Source organism: Nematolebias whitei, chromosome 6, assembly GCF_014905685.2.
Source record: "Nematolebias whitei isolate Nwh7 chromosome 6, NemWhi1, whole genome shotgun sequence".
NCBI lineage: Eukaryota > Metazoa > Chordata > Actinopteri > Cyprinodontiformes > Rivulidae > Nematolebias > Nematolebias whitei.
Window position 1 is genome coordinate 6,552,384 of NC_056503.1, and position 19,659 is coordinate 6,572,042.

General features: G+C 40.4%; 1 protein-coding gene across 1 annotated transcript; it reads right to left on the bottom strand.

The window, feature by feature from the left end:
- Nucleotides 1-1,600: 1,600 nt before the first annotated feature.
- On the bottom strand, nucleotides 1,601-19,126 carry psmd2 (proteasome 26S subunit ubiquitin receptor, non-ATPase 2). The gene is made up of 20 exons (XM_037678449.1): nucleotides 18,908-19,126; nucleotides 17,543-17,599; nucleotides 17,292-17,456; nucleotides 14,635-14,756; nucleotides 14,126-14,350; nucleotides 13,844-14,002; nucleotides 13,511-13,655; nucleotides 11,631-11,691; nucleotides 11,321-11,467; nucleotides 11,118-11,224; nucleotides 9,358-9,485; nucleotides 9,113-9,200; nucleotides 8,865-9,027; nucleotides 8,666-8,767; nucleotides 8,388-8,539; nucleotides 5,925-6,008; nucleotides 5,541-5,709; nucleotides 2,105-2,199; nucleotides 1,875-2,001; nucleotides 1,601-1,794 (listed from the first exon to the last, which is right to left on the bottom strand). The coding sequence occupies exons 1-20, from the start codon at nucleotides 19,028-19,030 to the stop codon at nucleotides 1,601-1,603; spliced, it is 2,613 nt and encodes an 870-aa protein (XP_037534377.1). The 5' UTR covers nucleotides 19,031-19,126.
- Between the last annotated feature and the right edge of the window lie 533 nt (nucleotides 19,127-19,659).

Below are 19,659 nucleotides of genomic sequence, written 5' to 3' on the forward strand. Positions count from 1 at the left end.
CAGGCCAGCGGTCACTCTTTCAGGGATGAAGATGTTCACATCCTGGATAGAGAGGAACGATGGTTTGAGAGAGGAGTAAAGGAGGCCATCTTTGTGAAAAGAAATCGTCCATCGTTAAACAGGGGTGGAGGCCTCCGGGTTCAACTGTCCCCCTCTTACAATGCTGTGATTGCTAGTATCACTCAGCCCTCTGTGAATAGTAAACAGCCATCAGTGTGCTAATGATCCATTGTTAGGCTGATGGTCCTTCTTGAGCATGTGATCAGCTGGTTTTGGTTGTCAGCAGCAAAACTGGTTGATCCACTCTGAGACGGTGCTATTTAAGAGACTGAGCTGAATACAGCACCTCAGACTGAGGAAGTCTCTCGGATGAGAGACGAAACGTTTCTACATTTTTTTGTTGATTTGCTTTGTTTTGTTTTTTTGAATGTCCAGAGGACCAGATTTAACTTTTTTAGATTCTCAAGTGGTGTTTTGCGTACCTTATTATTTACATGCATTTAAATAATTGAAATCTGTAGGAGCAGCAGCTAGCTGTAGCACTTCCAGTGATGCCTGGGGTATTTCTGGTGGGAATTATACAATATTTCTGCCTAAAGAACCAAGCAGTGAGAGAAATATTAAACCTTTACACTGCAACTTAATTTAATTACACATTTTTATTGGGCAGAATATAATATTCTTGTAAGAAGTGACCCCACGCTGCACAGAAAGTGCTACAGAAAGCTGCTAATGCCATTTCTGCTTTACAATAAGCTTTAGAATTTGATGTAAATAAGTATATACAGTAGTCCCTCGCTACTTCGTGGCTCGTTTTCGCAGACTCGCTCTATCGTGGTTTTTCAAACTGGACATGACACACAACTGGCTGATTGATGGATGAGCCGCACAATTGGCTGGCATGAAATTTTTTATTTAAAATGAATTATTTTAAATTATTTAGCACCCGCTGCATCTCTGTGCAGCTCACAGCTGTGGGAGAAGCTTCCTCCTGCAGCTGATCAGCTGATCTTTGTGCAGAGCTGAGAAGTGGGCGTGGCCGAGAGTGCAGCCGGAGTCAGGGAGCTGAAATCATGACATGCTGTGCTCTTTTAGAGCATTTGGTTTAGAAACATTATTGAGAATATTGCAAGAGTGTGGGAAGGGTTTAAAACTCATATAAACTAAAATAAACTACTACTTACTACTTGTACTACTACTTACTACTATTTCTACTTCGCGGTTTTTCATTTATCACGAGGCTTCAAGGTACAGACCCCCCTGAAATAAACCAGGGACTACTGTATATATTATAAAACTGACGGCCTGTCTATGAAATAATGTTTGAGCATACAGCTGTGAAGTAGTAAAAACTGTTTAGAAGTTGACCGCAGGTCTCAATAAGCCTAAGAAAATAAAATTGAACACCTGCCCGTGCAGCTGTCACGTTGGACACAGCTAGCCAAAGCAGCTCATCGTTTATAAAAATCTACAATCATTTACCTCCTACAAGAGTGTACTGTTTTTGTGATTTGATAAATCTTTTATTCTTCACTCCTCTTCATTCAACCAAGAAGCTTTTCTCATGATCCAAGTGTCAAACGGACTTTTGTAAAATCCCTCAGTTGACGTGTAAAACACCTCTTTCATTGTGGTAAATCAAGACTTCACAGTGGTGAAGTTTCTCAGGCTTTACCTGTCCAACTCTAACGGACACGGGCAGCGGTCGGAGCTCCTCGTCAAACGTGACCAACATCCGCGGCTGCATGGCTGCTACCAGACTGTACAGAATGTAGTGAGACTTGCCCAGGATTACTGCAAGATGAGCACACAGAACCCTCAGAGTGAAGTAACGTTCCAACAGAACAGTAACAAACGGAGGAAAATAAACGCACTGTTCTTGACGTCAAGGAAAGAAACGAGCACTGTGAGCAGTCCAGCCACGGCCACCTGACTCATCAGCTGCCTGTCGCTGTGGTAGGGACAGAGCGTGAGTGTGCCTTTGCCCAGGTGAGTCAGACCCTGTGAAGGCACGAGCAACCAGGAGTCCATCAGCATTCTGACACACTCACACTTTTCCAAAAGATCACTCTAGTGTGACGCAGGCTCTTGTTCAGCCACCTACCTGTGCCAGTCGGACCATGAAGAGATTGTTGGGATCTTTGGCGTGATACTGAGCCAGCTGTCGCAGCATGGCCGCAAGACGAGCATTGTTTGTGCCTGACGAGAAAGAACAACACGCACTTTATTAAACAGTGAAGGGAGTTTGGCACATTAAGGTCTTTGAAAGAAAAAAGAAGGTGGTTTATTGAAAACATTAAATATGCCAGTGACTAAAAGGAGTTGTTAAAACACGAACAGCTTGTGATTAAGTTTGTAAAATGAAACATTACCAAATAAAACCATGGCAATTGGTAAATGTCCCTCCATTAATTAACAGTAAACAACTGTTTACCCTTGTTTTGGATGAAAAACAGCCCTGCAGCAGAAGGTTCGGCCTAATGGTTTAAATAAATGGAACAAAAAATTGAATGTTCTGCGTTTAGTTCAGCAAAGCTAAAATAATTTATGTACTTTTTTAACTACGGTAATTCAACCGCCAACTGCCACTGAAGCTGTGGATGTCCGTGTGCGAGTTCATTATCTATTGTGTTAGCAAAATATCTTCTGAACAAGTGTATGGATTTTACTGAAACTCTTAAATCACTGGATGTACTCCAGTGTTTCCCCTAAGTTACTTGTCATGGGAGGGCACTCGTCCAGTGCTCTGTGCCAACAGTTATCACCCGGGGGGGAGTGGAGTTGGAGGCAGGTGTGTGTGTGTGTCATAAGAGTGCTATGTTTGTATTGCCCACGGTTGTCGGGGGGAGGAACGGGGGTTTGAAGGCCGAGCTGCTACAATCTGTGCTCCACGTCCAAAAGTGGCAGAGCTGCATGGGGAGTGGGGGCGCTGTGGTCTACATGTACAACTGGTTTATTTTATTGAATCCCTTCAATTTAACGTTTGCCACAGCTGACTGACCGTAGACGACCAAAAAAAGTGTAACTCGTCTAATGTTATGAATAAAGAGCTAAAATTTGATGTGGTAGAAATAAAACTTGTGGTCAGACTTTGTCGTTAAACACAACAATCATCTTCTTCTTTTTGCTGCTCTTCTTCAGGGGTCACCACAGCCAACTAACTCACACGAAGACTTGGTGATTGTTTTTACGCTGGATGCCCTTCCTGACACAACCCATAAACTCCATCATCAACCCTCAAACTGTACGTTTACCTGTAAAAGGTGATTGCAGTGATACAACTCCTACAGCTTGATACTAAAAGGCTGTTTTGCTTTGATACAATTTTATTTCCAAACAGAGCAAAAAGTTTCTTACACAGAGAAGATTTTATGTTTTGGAGGAAAAATATAATTGGAGACATACCTTTGCTATAATACTGGGTATACAAATATACGTCTTTTAATATCAATATTGTTTATTCAAGAACTAGAGCAGCAGAAACAGCCAGTCATGCTGAGAGAGACATTCAAACAGGCTGCGCGCACTCTGTCTGCTAGGAGGAGTTTGGTTACGTTTAAAAGTTGGACATGTCTGTACGCTTATGATGATGCTTTACAATGTAACAGTTCAGTTACAGGTAGGCCTGTCGCGATAAACAATAAATCAATTAATCACATGATGAATGAAAATTATCGACCTCATTTTCATTTATCAGCTTTATCGTTTCTTCGTGTCTCTCTCTTTCTACTGAAGACACTGGATGACAAAAGTTTCAACTCCAGAACTATTCACTGACCCCTCCTTTTCTCTTTAAAATCAGTTTTAACCATCCAAAATTGCGTTTTTGGATGGTTAAAAGCAGCTATGCTGAGAAGCTAAGCTACGAGCTAAGCTAACAGGCTGACCTGGGGGAAAAAACTCAGTTTTGTCGAAGCTACAACATTCACAGTTGAAACCCGTGCCTTTGTGTAAAAAGTTGTTTTTTCTCTGCAAAAAGAAGCTGAGAACTTGTTTACGGATTTTTTATTAAAAACTTAGTGTGAAAAATGCTAAAGAGCTCAAACCACAACACATCTGCAGTGGAAGTGGTCTCCAGCTACAAGTACTTGGGTGTACATATGAATTACAACCTCAGCTGGAGCAACAACACCACCAGCCTGATCAAGAAAGCTCATCAGAGGCTTTACTTCCTCAGGCGGCTGAGACGAGTTGGTCTGGGAAGCTCCTACAGGTGTGCAGTGGAGAGCATCCTGTGCTCCAGAATCAACGTGTGGCGTGGAGGCTGCACAGCTGCAGAAAGAAAAGCTCTGCAGAGAGTGGTGAAGGCTGCACAGAAGATGTTGGAGTCAGTCTCCCCACTATCACAGACATCTACACGTCCAGATGCAGGAAGAGGGTCACCTGCATCAAGAAGGACCCCACTCACCCAGCATACACACTTTTTGCCCCGCTCCCCTCAGGAAGGAGGTTGAGGAGCATTAAGTGTAGAACCACTAGACTGAGGAACAGCTTCTACCCTGAAGCTGTTAGACTCATGAAACTCTAACCAGAATAATCACTGTGAAAAACCACATCATGTTGCTGCTGATCTGTTTCAATGTTGATGTGTTCACTCGTACTCATCTGCTCACAGACTCGTGTTTGTGCTGCTGTTCGACGTATTGTGTTTGTGCTATTAGTGCTTAGTTTATATTTAGTTGATGTTTTTCTTAGTTCATATCTTAGATCTTATTACTGTTTTTCTTTTACATTTTATTGTTGGACATAACTGGGGCCCTGTGTACAAAATTTCGTTCCACCACATGTACCACATGTGTGTACCACATGAATGACAAAGAAACTGACTCTGACACTGAGCGTCCACCATTTTGAGAACAAAAAAAAAATGGGAAAAAAATGGAGACAGTTCATGTCACATCAAGGGGCCTCCCTCCCATTTTTCTTAAAGAGTCACAGTGCTCGCTCCCTCACTATCCATCCTTTGGTTCAAACAGTCTTATACTGCCATCTGGTGGTCGAAAAAAAGTACTACACTCAAAACAAAATAAACATTTTGTCTTAAATTTGACAATAATGACTAATTATTGCCAAATTTCAAATACTATCGTTTATCGCAATAATTTCTGAGACAATTAATTGCCCAGCAAAAGTTGTTATCGTGACAGGCCTATTTATATGTTCTCAGTGAAGTTGAGGTGCGGTGCGAGAGATGGGGGTGATAATGTGTTTGCTTTGTTGTCTCTCTTGACAGATCTTCCAATAATGCATGAAATCTCACACAATATTATTTATTAGGTTTGACTAAAGTGGCTCTAACCTCATCCCTTCTCAACATGAGATAATTTTAGTTTAAAAATCTTTGGCAAGGATGGCGACAAGCAAGATGCATTCCTTCAAGGAATGTTAGCCGTAACTTTTTATTTTCATTTTATATTTAAACTTCAGTTCATTTACAGTCAAACAAAGACTTCTGGACATCAGAGCCTCTGAGGCAGTACCCAAAACTGAGTACTGTTTGTCAGCATGTGTGAATTTTTATTACTAACGTTGACACTTACCACTGCCCACCATTCCCATGGCAAAGATGGAGTTGTGGGACACCTCTGGGTCAGCATCATGAGAAAACTTGCTAAGAGTGTCCAAAATGTTAAGACGAGGGTTGGACACAGAAATGAGAGCCAGGGCCAGGGGTACGGCTCGTCTCAGGGTGGGCTCACCATAACGGAGCTGCAGAAACAAAAAAAGTGTAAATGAGAGGCAAAAACAAAACTCAGAAACAAAGACTGGAAAAAGTAAAAAAAAAACAACAAAAAAACAATTCTAACTAATGTGACAAAAATACAACAGTTAATGCACCTTAGCATAAGACAATGCAGGAGCAAAAAAGATTGGTAGTGAGACTTGTAACAAGTAAACAGAGAAGAGAAAGTGGTGCGACTGACCAGATGTCCAAATGTTCTCAGTGCCATCTCAGAACCAATCTCCTCCCCCATGGCAATCAGAGCAATGCCAAGAACAGCCACACCCTGAGAAGAAGAGCCTCACATCAGCTTGTGTTACACCATCATAACACACACAGTTAACTGACCTTTGTACAGACACTCATGCTCAGTAAGTATTTTGTGATGCCTACGTCTGGTTCGTGGACAAACACATTGTCTCAACAGTGTCCAAATAAACCTGTGATGAATCTGTGCTCTGCAGTCATTCCAACACCCAGCAACAGTGGTGGGATGTAACGTACTTAGCTATTCATATTGTCATATCTTTAGATATGATTCACATCACCATTTAAATCACATAATGTCCAGATAGCTTCATTTAGCTCAGATAGCTTCATTAAATCTCCCACCTCTAACAGAAACACTGTTTATTATTGTTACTGTTATTATTTAGTACTTTAATATGTTATTCTCCAGCGCAATTCGTGAAATATACGCCTGTCTCGACAGGCTCATTAGTGATTTGGAACGTGATCCGACTGGCGTCTCTTCCAACACAGATGTCGGTCACAGCAGCTATATTCGGCCGTAGAATAATTACGAGACTCAAAATATATTCCATCATTTGTAGCACAGAAAGCAGCATGTTATACTCTGCCTCCATTATTCATAGAAATATGCCGTTGGTCCACGCATGCGTGAAATTACGCCCGTAGTGCGCATGTGCTTTAACATTTCTGCTGGACTTTTGACACCTCTGCAGGCGGATTTCCAGAAAATCTCCACTGAGACCTGGGTTGAAAAACCTCTGGATTCAGCGGGGGGGGGGGGGGGGGGGGGGGCATGTGTCATGTAAATGAACAGCTGAACAACAGAGAGAAAGTATCCTGATGAAATGCTCAATAATCCAAATAGAAAAATCTAAAAAAAGTTAAATCTGGTCCTCTGAACATTCAAAAAACAAAACAAAATACAACAAAAAAAAAAAAGAGAAAGGTGCAGTTTCACTTATAATGTACGTCGTGTAAACAGCTCATAAAATTCACGTTCAGCACAGATGAAGCAGGGATCAATACTGTGCAGAGTATTTTGCTGAACACAGCATGGTGAGTTTATTTTAACTGATCTGGAAAATAAATCAATAATTAATTCTCTTCAGTCCTCCAACCTGCTTGTCATTAACTACGTGCCTCTCAAGTTTACAAGCTAACATTTAGATAACCTAGCATAGGCGATTGCCTTGTAAAACTTGATCCAGAACAATAAATCTAATGTAGCAGTAAATATATATCAGTGTTAGAAACATTATCTTTGTTGTCCTCAATGAAATACATTGTTCATCTGAAATCTTTACTTGTCTGCAAAGAAAAAAATTAACAACACTGTGGCCAATACAAATTAGACCTTCACCATACATGACTGACAATTGAAACAATAAACAGTGAAGTGTGTTTCTTTATTTAATTCATATTTTTGCAACACACTTGATAACTTTATGGTGAATAGTGGAGGATAGAAAGTATGAACGCACGTTAGGAAGACCGTTTCAGACTTCAAGTGTTAAAACAGGTTAAAAAGTAGCTGTTAGATTATTGGGGGAGGACAAAACTAAAAAAAAAAATTCAGCCTTTATATCGGTTATCGGCATGAACCTCCCCTCCCAATATAGATATTGGCGATGGTCAAAACTTCCATAGTGGTCGGGCTCTAGTTTAAAATAACTTTGATCTCAAAAATTGTCATGAATTTAATTTTGATTACTAAAGCCTGAAAATATGTAATTCAGTGAGCTTCTCAAACTTAATGCCTAAAGACAAAAAATGCCAGCCACAGAAGAAATAATGGCCTCATCCATCTTTGTCTCCATGCACTCACACAACGTGGTGCATTTTTAGTGAACCTCAGACGTGGGAGAGTTACATCATTAATCATACATCAAACACAAGCCTGACTGGAGCTCCTTATTTTTTGTCTGTCTCACAGATTAAATTGAACAATTAAGATCTTAAAAGTTAGAACTTTTGAATTCCTGATTGGACTTGAATGCGCTTCAGTTCTTATTTTGTTTGAGGAACCTGGGTCAGTTTGTCCAACAACCCAACGAATGTGCTTAAAAGAGAGGTACAGCACCACCATCAAGCTGAAGATGAGAACAAACAAATGAAACCACCAGTCTTGTATGTTTTAATCAGGTTGGTGTCTGCTGGTTGGGCTCATGTTTAGGTACACCTTGTAGTAGTTCTAATATGGGACACACGGTGTAGGACCAAGAACACACGAAGAACAGTGTAAAACAATGGAGCAGCTAAACTGGCTGCTTTGATCAAATGGTTAAAAAAGTAACTCCTGTACTGTAATTCAGTTGAACTCAGATGAAAACTTGTTTAAGACATTTCATCAAGACCCTGGGAATTTGTTTTACTTACTAAAATGGGTATAATAAAGTCTTCTTAAAGTCTTTACCTGATGGGAACCCATGTCAGCTGCAGTGTCCTTCTTGTCTTTGTCTTTTTTGTCCTTTTTGTCTTTGTCCTCCTCTTTTTCTTTTTCCTTGGCTTCGTAGTGCTCGCTGCAGATGTGAAGAAGTTGCTGCACCTTCAGCACATTACCAGAACCTACAGAGAAGAGAGCACAGCTTTTCAGTGTTTCAAGCAGCAGGCTGGTTTAAAGACATTGACATCTGGATGAGTGCAGGTATGACAGTGCAGTTAAGAGTTAATTTTTGCTGCTCCGAGGCTCACCTGCATAAGCACAGATGTCCACTAGTGTGTTGGCAAAGCTGCGAAAAGGTTCAGGGACAACTTGTAGAGCTGCCAGGGTTGTTTCAATTGCTTCTCCTTTGCCTAAAGATAAAAAAAAAATCACAACTTGTTTAAAATGATTGAGAAAACATGTCAAACGGTGTTTATTTTATTATCCTCATGCAATGTCCTTACTAACCCAGGTGGTTTAGTCCTAAACCAAGAGGCAGCCAGCGAGCGTATGTGTCTTTCAACTCCTGCTCGTTCTTCTCCATGATGGTCTGGACGATGGTGGATGTCACATCACCGTTACATGAACCCACAGCAATCATACCACACGCCAGTGCCGTCACTCCAACCACCTGGAGGTTGTACACACACTTACATGATGCTGAACTGAACCTTGGGTGGGAGAAAACAAAGACTCACGATGAAACACAATCGTACCTCCATGCTGGATTTGGAGTCTCCCATGACAGGAAGTAGCAAAGACAGGACATCTTCTCTGTTGGAGCCAGCGTAGGCCAGACCCAACCTGAAACCAAGAAAACAGTCATCAAGACAAACTGGTATCAGCCTTCAAATCGAGCACATGAAACCACTTCATGAGGCTCAATGAAGGACCAAGAAACAAAGCTCGGTCACAGCACAAGGGCTTCACCATGTTTATTACAACATGTAAACATCCTCACCCAAAGATGGCGCCTATCCTCATGACGTTGCTGTTGTGGAGAACATAATCAGAGAGTAGAGCGAGAGCAGGATCACACTCGTTCCTCACACCTGAGTTTACAATGCCGCAAGCGAGGAGGGCACCAGACTGAAGGCAGATGGATGAAACGGGTTTTAAAAGAAAGAAAAACCCCAACACATTTTTGTTAACACCTTTTCCTCCATTACTAAAGTCTGAAGAACTACTTATGCGAGACCAAAGTCAAAACCATGATTTGGAAAAGAGACAATTTTATCATTACAATAAATACTAGAGCCTGACCGATATATCGGGAGGGGGCGATATAGACGTTTGGGGTTTAATCGATATCGGTGATAATTGTCCCATTATGGATATAAGCACTTCTAATTATCACTCCTAATATGCTGGAACCAGCTGTAATTGTACAATATATCCAGCAGAGGGCGCACGTAGACTACTTTCAAGTCATGGCCTTAACTTTCACTTTTGCCCTTCAGCACAGATGAAGCAGAGAACAATACTAGCTGCATATTTTTTTGAAGAGCATGATAAGTTTATTTTAACTCATCTGTAAAAAAATAAAAATCAACAATAATAAATTATCTTCAGTCCTCCACCCCGCTTGTCATTAGCTGCATGTGTCAAGTCAGCAAGCTAACGTTAGTGTTCAGTTGTACCGCCTTCACGACATTAGCCTCGTTGTCAGTAGTCATGGCAACCAGTCCTGTCAGACTGAACTTGCAGTTTGTAAGGATATCCGGTGTTAGTAACTTTATCTTTAAATGCATCGTTTGTCTGAAATCTTTACGTCTCTCTGCAAAGATAAACAAACTCTGTTGCGGTCAATACTACGGTAATTAGGCCTTCATCATACGCGATTGTTTAAACAACAAACAGTGAAGGATGTTTCTTTGGTTAATTTATTTATTTAAGTGTAACACATTTGATAACTTTATGGTGAATAGCGGAGGACAGAGAATGTGAACATGTTTGAAAGACTGTTTTTATGACCAGTGCACCACTGGTAAACCTACTGTGGGATTAAATAAAGCGTGGATCTGATTAGCTTAGCTTCTCGGTTGCCAACAGCTGCGCTAGATAAAGCAGCCCCGCTCCACTTGACTTTGAAAAGCTTGATTTGTGAATACAGTTCAGGGATAAAATCAATGCTATTCACGTTAGCTTTTCTATGGCATGTTCAATGTTGCGTTAGCTTGAGAGCTAATTGTTGGTCAGCAGTCTTGACATTATAAAGTTTTATGAAACGTTATGTGCACTTTTTATTAGGTATGAAAATATATGAACCACACTTGATTTTACAGTACTTAGTAGTTTTAGCTTGTATATTTGTGTTTCTGTCTGCATATTAGTTTCAGTGTTTTAGATAAACACCGTGAGCTTCCCAGCTGTCTCCTGATGTTTACTCACAAACATAATATTGCAGAAAATCAAGATGCAAGAATATTTGTTTTATAATCGCATCACAGCCCTCTGAATTGAATAATGAGGTGTGTAAAGAATCCCAACACAAGTGGCCGCTGACTGTTAGCCATGTGACTAACATGTTCATCTGATTTCAGGTATTCAACACCGATGTCAATACTGTGATGGCTGGGTACAAATACACGAACCGTTGAATAATTACTGAAACAGTATGAATAACTACTGATAATAATGTTGCTCAAGTGTTTAAATGTTGCACTTGTCAAGAATTATTCATCGTTAAGCAACATAAAGTTAAGCCTAAACTGATGATACCTTGATATAGTCTTCAGAAGAGTATAGGTATTTGTCAATCTGAGTCAGACCACCGTCCACATCCCACAGCAGGATCATGCCCAGAGAGGCAGCAGCACTCAGCATGCCTGTGGACAAATAACCAACTGTTGTAACAGCAAGAAAAGGCAACAACAACTGAATGAAATTAGCTTGAATCTCAGACGTATGGTGCGTTTCTCTACCGTGGTCTTTGTTCTTGTAAAGCCACTTGTTGCCATCATCTGTGAGCAGCTTATCCTGTCCGAAGGCTGCATTAACAAAGCCGTTCACGAAGGAAGAGGCCAGGTTCATACGGGCCGAGTCCACCTGGGAGCCGCTGCCTCCAAACCCTGTAACGTGCACCACAGAGGTGATGCAACACATTGTTCTTTGGCAAACACATGTCATCAAACCAACTGCTACTTTGACTTTAAACTAGACTTTTATTAAATTTATTCATGATGAGTATGTTTGCCACCAACTTAAAGACTAAATCAAGCCACACAGACTCACTGTTGTTTTCCAGGTGTGTTTTGTAGATGTCGTCTGGGACTTTGGGTTCTATGATGTCCAACTGGAAGGCACAAAGTGGAACGTGTTGAGACATCACACTGAAGTAAAAGCTACAGACATCCACCTCACACTATGAATCATGCAACATTGTTCTCCAAGTGTCACTGGTGAACGCTGTATTAGATCATGTCCCTTAAACTGTGACAGCCACCTGGTCTTCACCACCGTCTGTTGTTTATTAACCATAGCACTGGTTTATTGTTGGCCTGCGCAATACAAAGGACAAGTCCAATATTGTATATTTGTATAAGGTTTTAAAGATGAATCTTGTACACATAGACAGGTGGTATTCAGTCTGAGAATATTAAATATAATTGAACAGTTTGAGAATAATGTTCCTGTCTTTGAATGTACTGTTCCCTACAGTTCTTAATATCTTCATAAGATTTCAAGACGTTGTAGAATCTGAATGGGTTCAGGAACATTTCCACAAATCGCTGTCTGTGAACACAGTTCACTGTGCCTTCCACAAATGCGGGTTAAAGCTCTGTCGTGGCAACAAGAAGACCTGTGTGGACATCTTTCAGGAATACCAGGACCTTCTCTGGGCCAAAGCTTTTATAAAATGGATTGAGCCGAAATGGATAACTGGTTTATGGTCAGACAAATAAAAATTAGAAATGTTTTTGTGAACCACACGTTTTTTATACTAAAAGAGAGAGAAACAATCCATTCTGTTATCAGCACAGTTCAAAAGCCTGCCTCTCTGATGATATAGGGGTGCATTAGAACCTTTAGACAGCTTACACATCTGTAAAGGCCAATCAATGCAGAAAATTATATACAAATTTTAAAACAACGTATCCATCCAGCAAAAATAAATAAATAATAAAGATGACTCAGGACTGCTGAACAGCTAGAACATCAGACAGGAACGGGACAACGTTCACGCTAAAACAGTTGTCGTTTGGTCTGTTCTCATATGTTCACAGACTTTTGTTACAGGAGGGCGACTCAGCAGGAAACACTTTGCCATTCTGATAAAATATGGTTTTATTAGATTTGTAAGCCATTGCATTGATTTTTTTTTACATTTTGCACAACTTTTTGGGGATTGGAGTTGTAAAATCTAAAATAATTTAAAGTGGAAGATTTCCATGCCTCCTGTTGTGTGTGCCGTGTTGTTATGCTTGCTGTGTCAGCACCCGTTCACCGTGTTGATAATCTACGTTCCTTCCTGCTTGAAGAAATGAAATGATTTCTAAACGTTACATTTGTACAACAGACCACGTCAGCACTGACATCTGTATTTCAGTTTAACTCACAAACAGTAGTGCTGGCTTCATGCACTGCTCTTGCTACAATATTTGACGGGGGTGTGGGGGGTTATACTGTGTTTAAATGACGGAGTGCAGGCTGCCCTCTGCACACCATATTTATTAAGTACAAGTTGATACTGCATTCTTACTATTTGTGATCTGCAGCAAAACATCAATGAACCAAAATTTTAACTTAAAATCAGATCATTCACAGCTTTACGGCACATTTTATTGAACCAGACTGATTGATTAGTTTTGTATTGGTTCTTTGCCTCTTTTTCCACCACACACAGTTTCTGACTGGTCAACCTGTGGTTGCCGTTCCTTTTGCACCCACGTCCTGGGTGCAAGTCCTGATATAACGACTACATTAATAATTGTGGGTGCCAATTTGTGTTGATTGAATTTACACTTCTTGTATCCAGTTTTTAAGTTGTGCATAAATAAATACCTTCAGTATAAATGTTTTTGTAATAAGTTCTGTTCATTTTAAAGTCAAGCAAAGCAAAAATATCATCACTTTCTGTTAAACGTGTTGCTTTGTATTCTGTTGTTTTCTACCTCTCTGGCCAGAGCCAAGAAGTTGCTGTTGAGCTGCACGTTGGACATGATCTCCGTCAAGTCCTCATAGTCCTCCACGTCTTCATTCAGCTCCAGAAACACACCATGACGGCCCAACATGAAGGCCATTTGTTTCTGGATGACACTGAAAAACACCATCCATTAAGAGCGACAGAGTGTGTTAGAGGAAACTAATAAACAAACGACTTGAATATTTCAATACCATAATAATGATTTTTTTTAAGTCTGCACTATAACAAAAGTTTAAAAGTTCTACACTTCGTGTTGTATTTGTGCCACATCACCCAGAGCTTTCTGCCTTACAGTCCTTACATGTCTTTGCAGGAAGTGAAGATGTTTTCTACCAGCTCCATGTCGTTGAGCATCAGGGCGAGGCGCATGGCCTCTGGGTGACGGTTGAACTTCCTGAAGATGGTCAAGGCACACCTCAGCAGCGCCGAGTTCTCTGGTTCAGGAACGTAACTCACGCAGCTATAAAGAAAGGCAAAGACTTACAAGACATGCTGATGTTTCATATAGAGTTAGGCCCCAAAACATGTTTTTATCTATAAAATATAGTTTGTGCTTTCGGAGAAAAAATAAATCCGTAAAAACCTTGTGAGGTAAAGGCAAACTTTGCTGTAAGCGTTTTCATCAATGTAGTCCTCTAGCATGTCCAGCCTCTCGATCTCCATCAGCAGGTCGCAGGCCTCATGCTCGGCATTGTGGGCCATGTTGTAGGGAACAATCTCCTTCACAAGTTTCATGAGCATCTCCTGCTGGGTCTTATCACTCTCCTCCACCTCCTGCCACTCTTTAGCCACCTCACCAGCAAGGTGCCTGACAGACCCAGAAGAGACAGGAAGTTATGACCAAGAACAACAGAAACAGAAATCCTGTTCTTTAAGACAAGAAAATGATTTTATTCCAAGTGTCTGCACACATTTTACAATGACCGTCTCATACTCTGTGTATTACTGCTTCACTGTACTCCTACTGCTAGTAGAGAAATGTTGCAATTTATCAAAATCCAAAGTAAAATCTTTTATTTTCTTCGTGAAAGTTGTCTATAAAAAAGCTGATGAAGCCACACTGACGCTCAAGCTTGAGGTACAACAGTTTACCTGACATATTCGTGTCCCCAGGAGGCCAGCTCCTCCTGAGAGCCCAGCAGACGGTACTTCAAACACTCCCTCTCACTGCTCATGGTCATGGCCAGCACTGACACCACATCAGCACAGAATTGCTAAAACAAAGAAACAATAAACCACGAGTTTAACATCATTTATGAAGGTGTTCTGAAGGAAGACATGTTGGGTAGAGTGATCAATAAATATTTATCAACACTGCAGTTTGAGTCGGGACTCCACTGCAACAATGGAATAAAAGTAATCGAATGCCACTAAAACATCTGAAGATACCAGCATTTAATAGGCCTGTCACGATAATAAATTTTGCTGGGAGATTAATTGTCTCAGAAATTATTGCAATAAAATATTGTTTGAAATTTGACAATAATTAGTAATTATTGTGGGCAGCACGGTGGCGCAACTGGTAGAGCTGCTGCCTCTCAGCGAGCAGGTCCTTGGTTCAAACCTCGGTCCAGGGGCCTTTCTGGGTGGAGTTTGCATGTTCTCTCCGTGCATGCGTGGGTTTTCTCCGGGTACTCCGGTTTCCTCCCACAGACCAAAAACATGGATGTTAGGCTGATTGGTAACTTTAAATTGTCCCTAGGTGTGAATGAGAGAGTGAATGGTTGTTTGTCTCGTTTGTCTCTATGTGGCCCTGTGATGGACTTGCGACCCGTCCAGGGTGTACCCCGCCCCTCGCACAGTGATTGCTGGACATGGGCACCAGCGACCCCCGTGACCCAAAATGGAATAAGCGGGTAAAGATAATGGATGGATGGATAGTAATTATTGTCAAATTAAGAAGAAATGTTGGTTAATTTGTTTTGCATGTAGTATCTTCTTTTGACCACCGGATGGCAGCATAAAACTGTTTGAACCGAAGGATGGATAGTGAGGGAGCGAGCGGCGTGTCTCTAAGAAAAATGGGAGGGAGCCCCCTTGACGTGACATGGGCTGTCTCTACTTCCTTCTTTTTCAGTTCTAAAAATGGTGGACGCTCTGTGTGGTTTGAGCTCTTTAGCATTTTTCACACAAAGCTTTTAATTAAACATCAGTAAACAAGTTCTCAGCTTCTTTTTGCAGAGAAAAACAACTTTTTACACGAAGACAAGTTTAAACCGTGAATTTTGGAGCTTCGACAAGACGGAGGTTTTTTTCCCCCCGAGGTCGACCTGTTAGCTTAGCTTCTCAGCTTAGCTGCTTTTAACGATCCAAAAATGTGATTTTTGACAGTTACAACCGTTTTTAAAGAGAAAAGAGAAAGGGAGGGGTCAGTGAAGACCACCGGAGTTGAGATTTTTGTCATCCAGTGTCTTCAGAATAAAGAGAGAGACACGAAGAAATGATAAAGCCGATAAATGAAAATTAGGTAGATAATTTTCATTTATCATGTGATTAATTGATTTATTGTTTATCACGACAGGCCTAGCATTTAAAATAAAAAATTATGTGAATGAAGCCAAAAAGCTCCAGTTTTGTCTCATCAGTCCCAGAACTTTGGGCCATGTCAATGTTGGTGAGTTCCTGTCCAGTGTTTCCACTACCATTATGCAAGCGGGGTGCCCCACCCCGTCAACAAAAATGAGCACGCCACCTACCAAACTGACCCCCCCACCCGGCACTGACATAATGCTAAGCTAGCGGCGCGCAATACAGAGCTCTAGCTAAAAAGCTAAAGGTGTCTCTTCCCTCATACTGAACGCCCCCCTCCCCACCATTGCTCAAAAACTGTTGGTACAAGCTGTGCTCGGACATGTTTCCGTCTGGATTATTGAGCATGTACTTTGTTGGTTTTGAACCAGTTTGACATGACTGTTGACGAGGGAGAGGGCTGGCACCGGAGGAGAGGGCGTGCCAAAGAGACCATCTTAGCACCAACATAACTAGTTTGTTCCACTTTGGAGTAAGCTGTTGGGGGAAGAATCAGTTTTGTGTTGTGTTTCCTTGACTGATGAAGCCTTCTGGATGGAAGGGGAAATGTTTCAGAAAAAAAAAAAAAACTGTCCAGATGACCCGATTGAAAATTGTTGGATATGAAGTCTGTATTTTATTTTGAGTTAAAGATTAATACACTATGTATGACAGGCTGTTTACTTTTGTATTTATATATTTTGAATTATTCGTCTGTGATGGACTGGAGACCTGTCCAGGTGTCCCCAGCCTCTTGCACAGTGATGGCTGGATATGGGCACCAGTGACCCGAAAAGGAAGAAGTGGGTAAAGATGATGAATGGATGAATTATTTGTTCCTAGATTTTTATTTTAGAAAAATCCAGGTAGCTAAGCTAACCTAATACTGGTAATTTAAGTTACAGAATTTTATGCACTCCTATATTTGTTTCTGATTTTGGTATAAATATAAAATGATGCAAAAAGATTTGATGCAATAAAGAACCTAAAATTATTGTTTTAAATAAATGTTGTATTTGTTTACATTGTTGTTTAATCTTTTCAGCTAGTCAGTTACATAATTGAAACAAAATTTATGACCATTTCAATAGAAAAATCATTTCTGAATCGAAAATAATTTCTGAATCTTATCGACACACACAAACACACACAAAAAAATCTGAATCCAATCCGACACTGAGATCTGCACCCCTAATCCTCAAACACATTTTAATTTATGGACATCATAGAGGAAGGCTTACCTTGTTCTCTCCAGGAGCCATGCCCTCATAGATGTCTTTCAGTTTGCCATAATGTGGGCGCAGGAATTTCAGAGGCTTAGGTACTGAGGTCATGGAGGTGGTTGAGGAGCGAATCAGTCTGCGCAGCTCTTCTAAGGCAGAGTGGTGCAGCGATGTGTTCTTTTCCTGTAAAAAAAAGTAAAATGCTCTTTAACCTTGTTAGGAATCTCACATCCTGGCACACAGAATTAAAGAAGTGTGTCAACACTTACACTCAACCTCTCCACCATCATCTCCAGGTCTTCCTGTAACTGCTTGTCTTCCTCTGACTGAGCATTTGTAAGAAAATTTGAGATTTGATGTATCAGACAGAACAAGACAGCTCAACAGAATTACAAAAAAGTGAAACTGTGCAACATACACAAACAAAAAAAGTTTTATTGAAATGAAAATACATAGAACAAGCATCACAAATTTCCTACATTTATATAACAACAAGGATAAATTATAATATACAAATAAAACAAATACACAAAAGCCAATATGACAAATGTGAACTTGAGAGCAGGCCAGTTTATATTTATAGCACATACACACACACACACAAGAATTGTTATTGAAGGCCCATACCAGTCCTAGGTATGAAAACAGATGTGTTTCTCTGGTCTATGGCCACTATATTATCAGTTAATAGAAAGTTAGGGGTCAGGAGGATCCCATTATGGGTCTTTCCACACTAAGTGTGTGTGGGTGGTGGTGGGTTGGGGTTACTAAGAGAATACAGAGAAGTCAAATAAGCCTAAAATGGTTAGAGATTAAAATAACATTTTTAAATAAATGAAAGCAGCATAATGGTACTTGAGTTTGTTTGTGTTGGCTTTATGCTTGTGTGTTTGGCCTATAAGCAATGTTTGTATGCTTAAAACCAGTCAAACATGTCTGGATTGTTGTTTTTTGGGTTGGAAGCTAAAAAATTATATTTCTGATAAATGTGTTCATTTGGGCATTTAATGTCTGGCTAGCTTTACTTTGTCATAAGACACGTAACTTGAAAGGCAAGTAAACAGAATTTAAACATTTATGACCTCATTACAAAAGTATTAGACTATTTAAGGGTCATATTTACATTTCGTGTGTTTATAAATACAATAATTTACACAAATAACACTATTTCACATAATCTGAGAAATTGTCCATAATTGCATTAAATCGCACACAGACAAACTAAACAGCTGCTATACTCGCTGATATGTTAATGTAGATTAAATATAGTTGCTCAGTCGATTATTTACATCATAGTGAGCTCCTTGAGGCTGATGGTTTTAAGTTTACCTCTGATGACAGTCCGCTCAGAACAAATGGGAAGCTGACATTAGCGTGGCCGGAGGCTAGGCTAACTGGGCTAATAATGAAAAATAATGTGTTCAAATGTTAAGAGGCAAAAGCAGTAACATGTTATGGGTGTAATGTTCACAGATAGCGAAACTTTAAGCTCACAGATTAGCTTTTTGTTAAATGCCAACAATTTCGGCCTACACAGTAATGTCACAGCGGCAGTGACTCAGCTTCAGTTCATGTCTAACGCGAAGCGTTAGTTTAGATAGCGCTTCTTGAATGAGAAAAATGCTCAAACTTACCAATTCCTGCTCCTCTTTCTTTTCCTTATCTTTTCCAGAGGACTGCCCTCCCTTTTCCTTATCCTTTTCTTTCTCATCGCTTTTTTCTGATTGTTTATTCTCTTTCTTTTTTGACTCTTCCATCGTTGCGAGCGGTGGTTAGCAAAGGAAACTCGTCTACTGTAAAGTTCTTCTTCTTCGCTGCAAACATTTCCGGGTGAGTTGTCTTTAGCGCCCCTGCTGGCCGAGCCGTCTGCTGGTTGACCGTGCTAGTTCGCATCCCGCAAAAAAAACTAGGAAAAAAGTAGATTAAGCTCACAGGTAACCTACTGTATGTTCATGGATCAATATTAGTCATATCATACTTTAAATTCATGACAAAAATACACGTATATTTTATTTCTGTATGTTGATTACGTATAAAGAAGTGAAACACATGGTATGAAGTAGGATAGTCTTCTAATCGTTTAAAGCAGGGGTGTCAAACTCACTTGGGGCCAAAATTAAAACCTTTTTCAAACTAGGGCCAATTTCAGACTCTACATTAACTCAAATCAGATAACCAGCGTCTTTTCTTGGTCACAGGGTCCTCGACAAGAGTTTGATTGGTCTCATTTGACGTTCTCTGTTGTGCTTTTGACATCATAAACAAAGATTACTGAAACAAATTCAAACGATAAAAGTATTTTACGTTTCACATATGATCTTGGGGGCCAGATAAGATGTCAACAAGGGCCACATTTGGCCACCGGGCCTTGAGTTTGTAGTTTAAC

Coding starts and splice junctions, on each gene's coding strand:
- psmd2 (XM_037678449.1), bottom strand. CDS start 19,030: ATGGAAGAGTCAAAAAAGAAAGAGAATAAACAATCAGAAAAAAGCGAT. Junction 14,757..17,291: donor TGGCTCCTGGAGAGAACAAG/GTAAGCCTTCCT, acceptor TCTTTGTTTTAG/CAATTCTGTGCTGATGTGGT. Junction 14,351..14,634: donor TGGGGACACGAATATGTCAG/GTAAACTGTTGT, acceptor TGGGTCTGTCAG/GCACCTTGCTGGTGAGGTGG.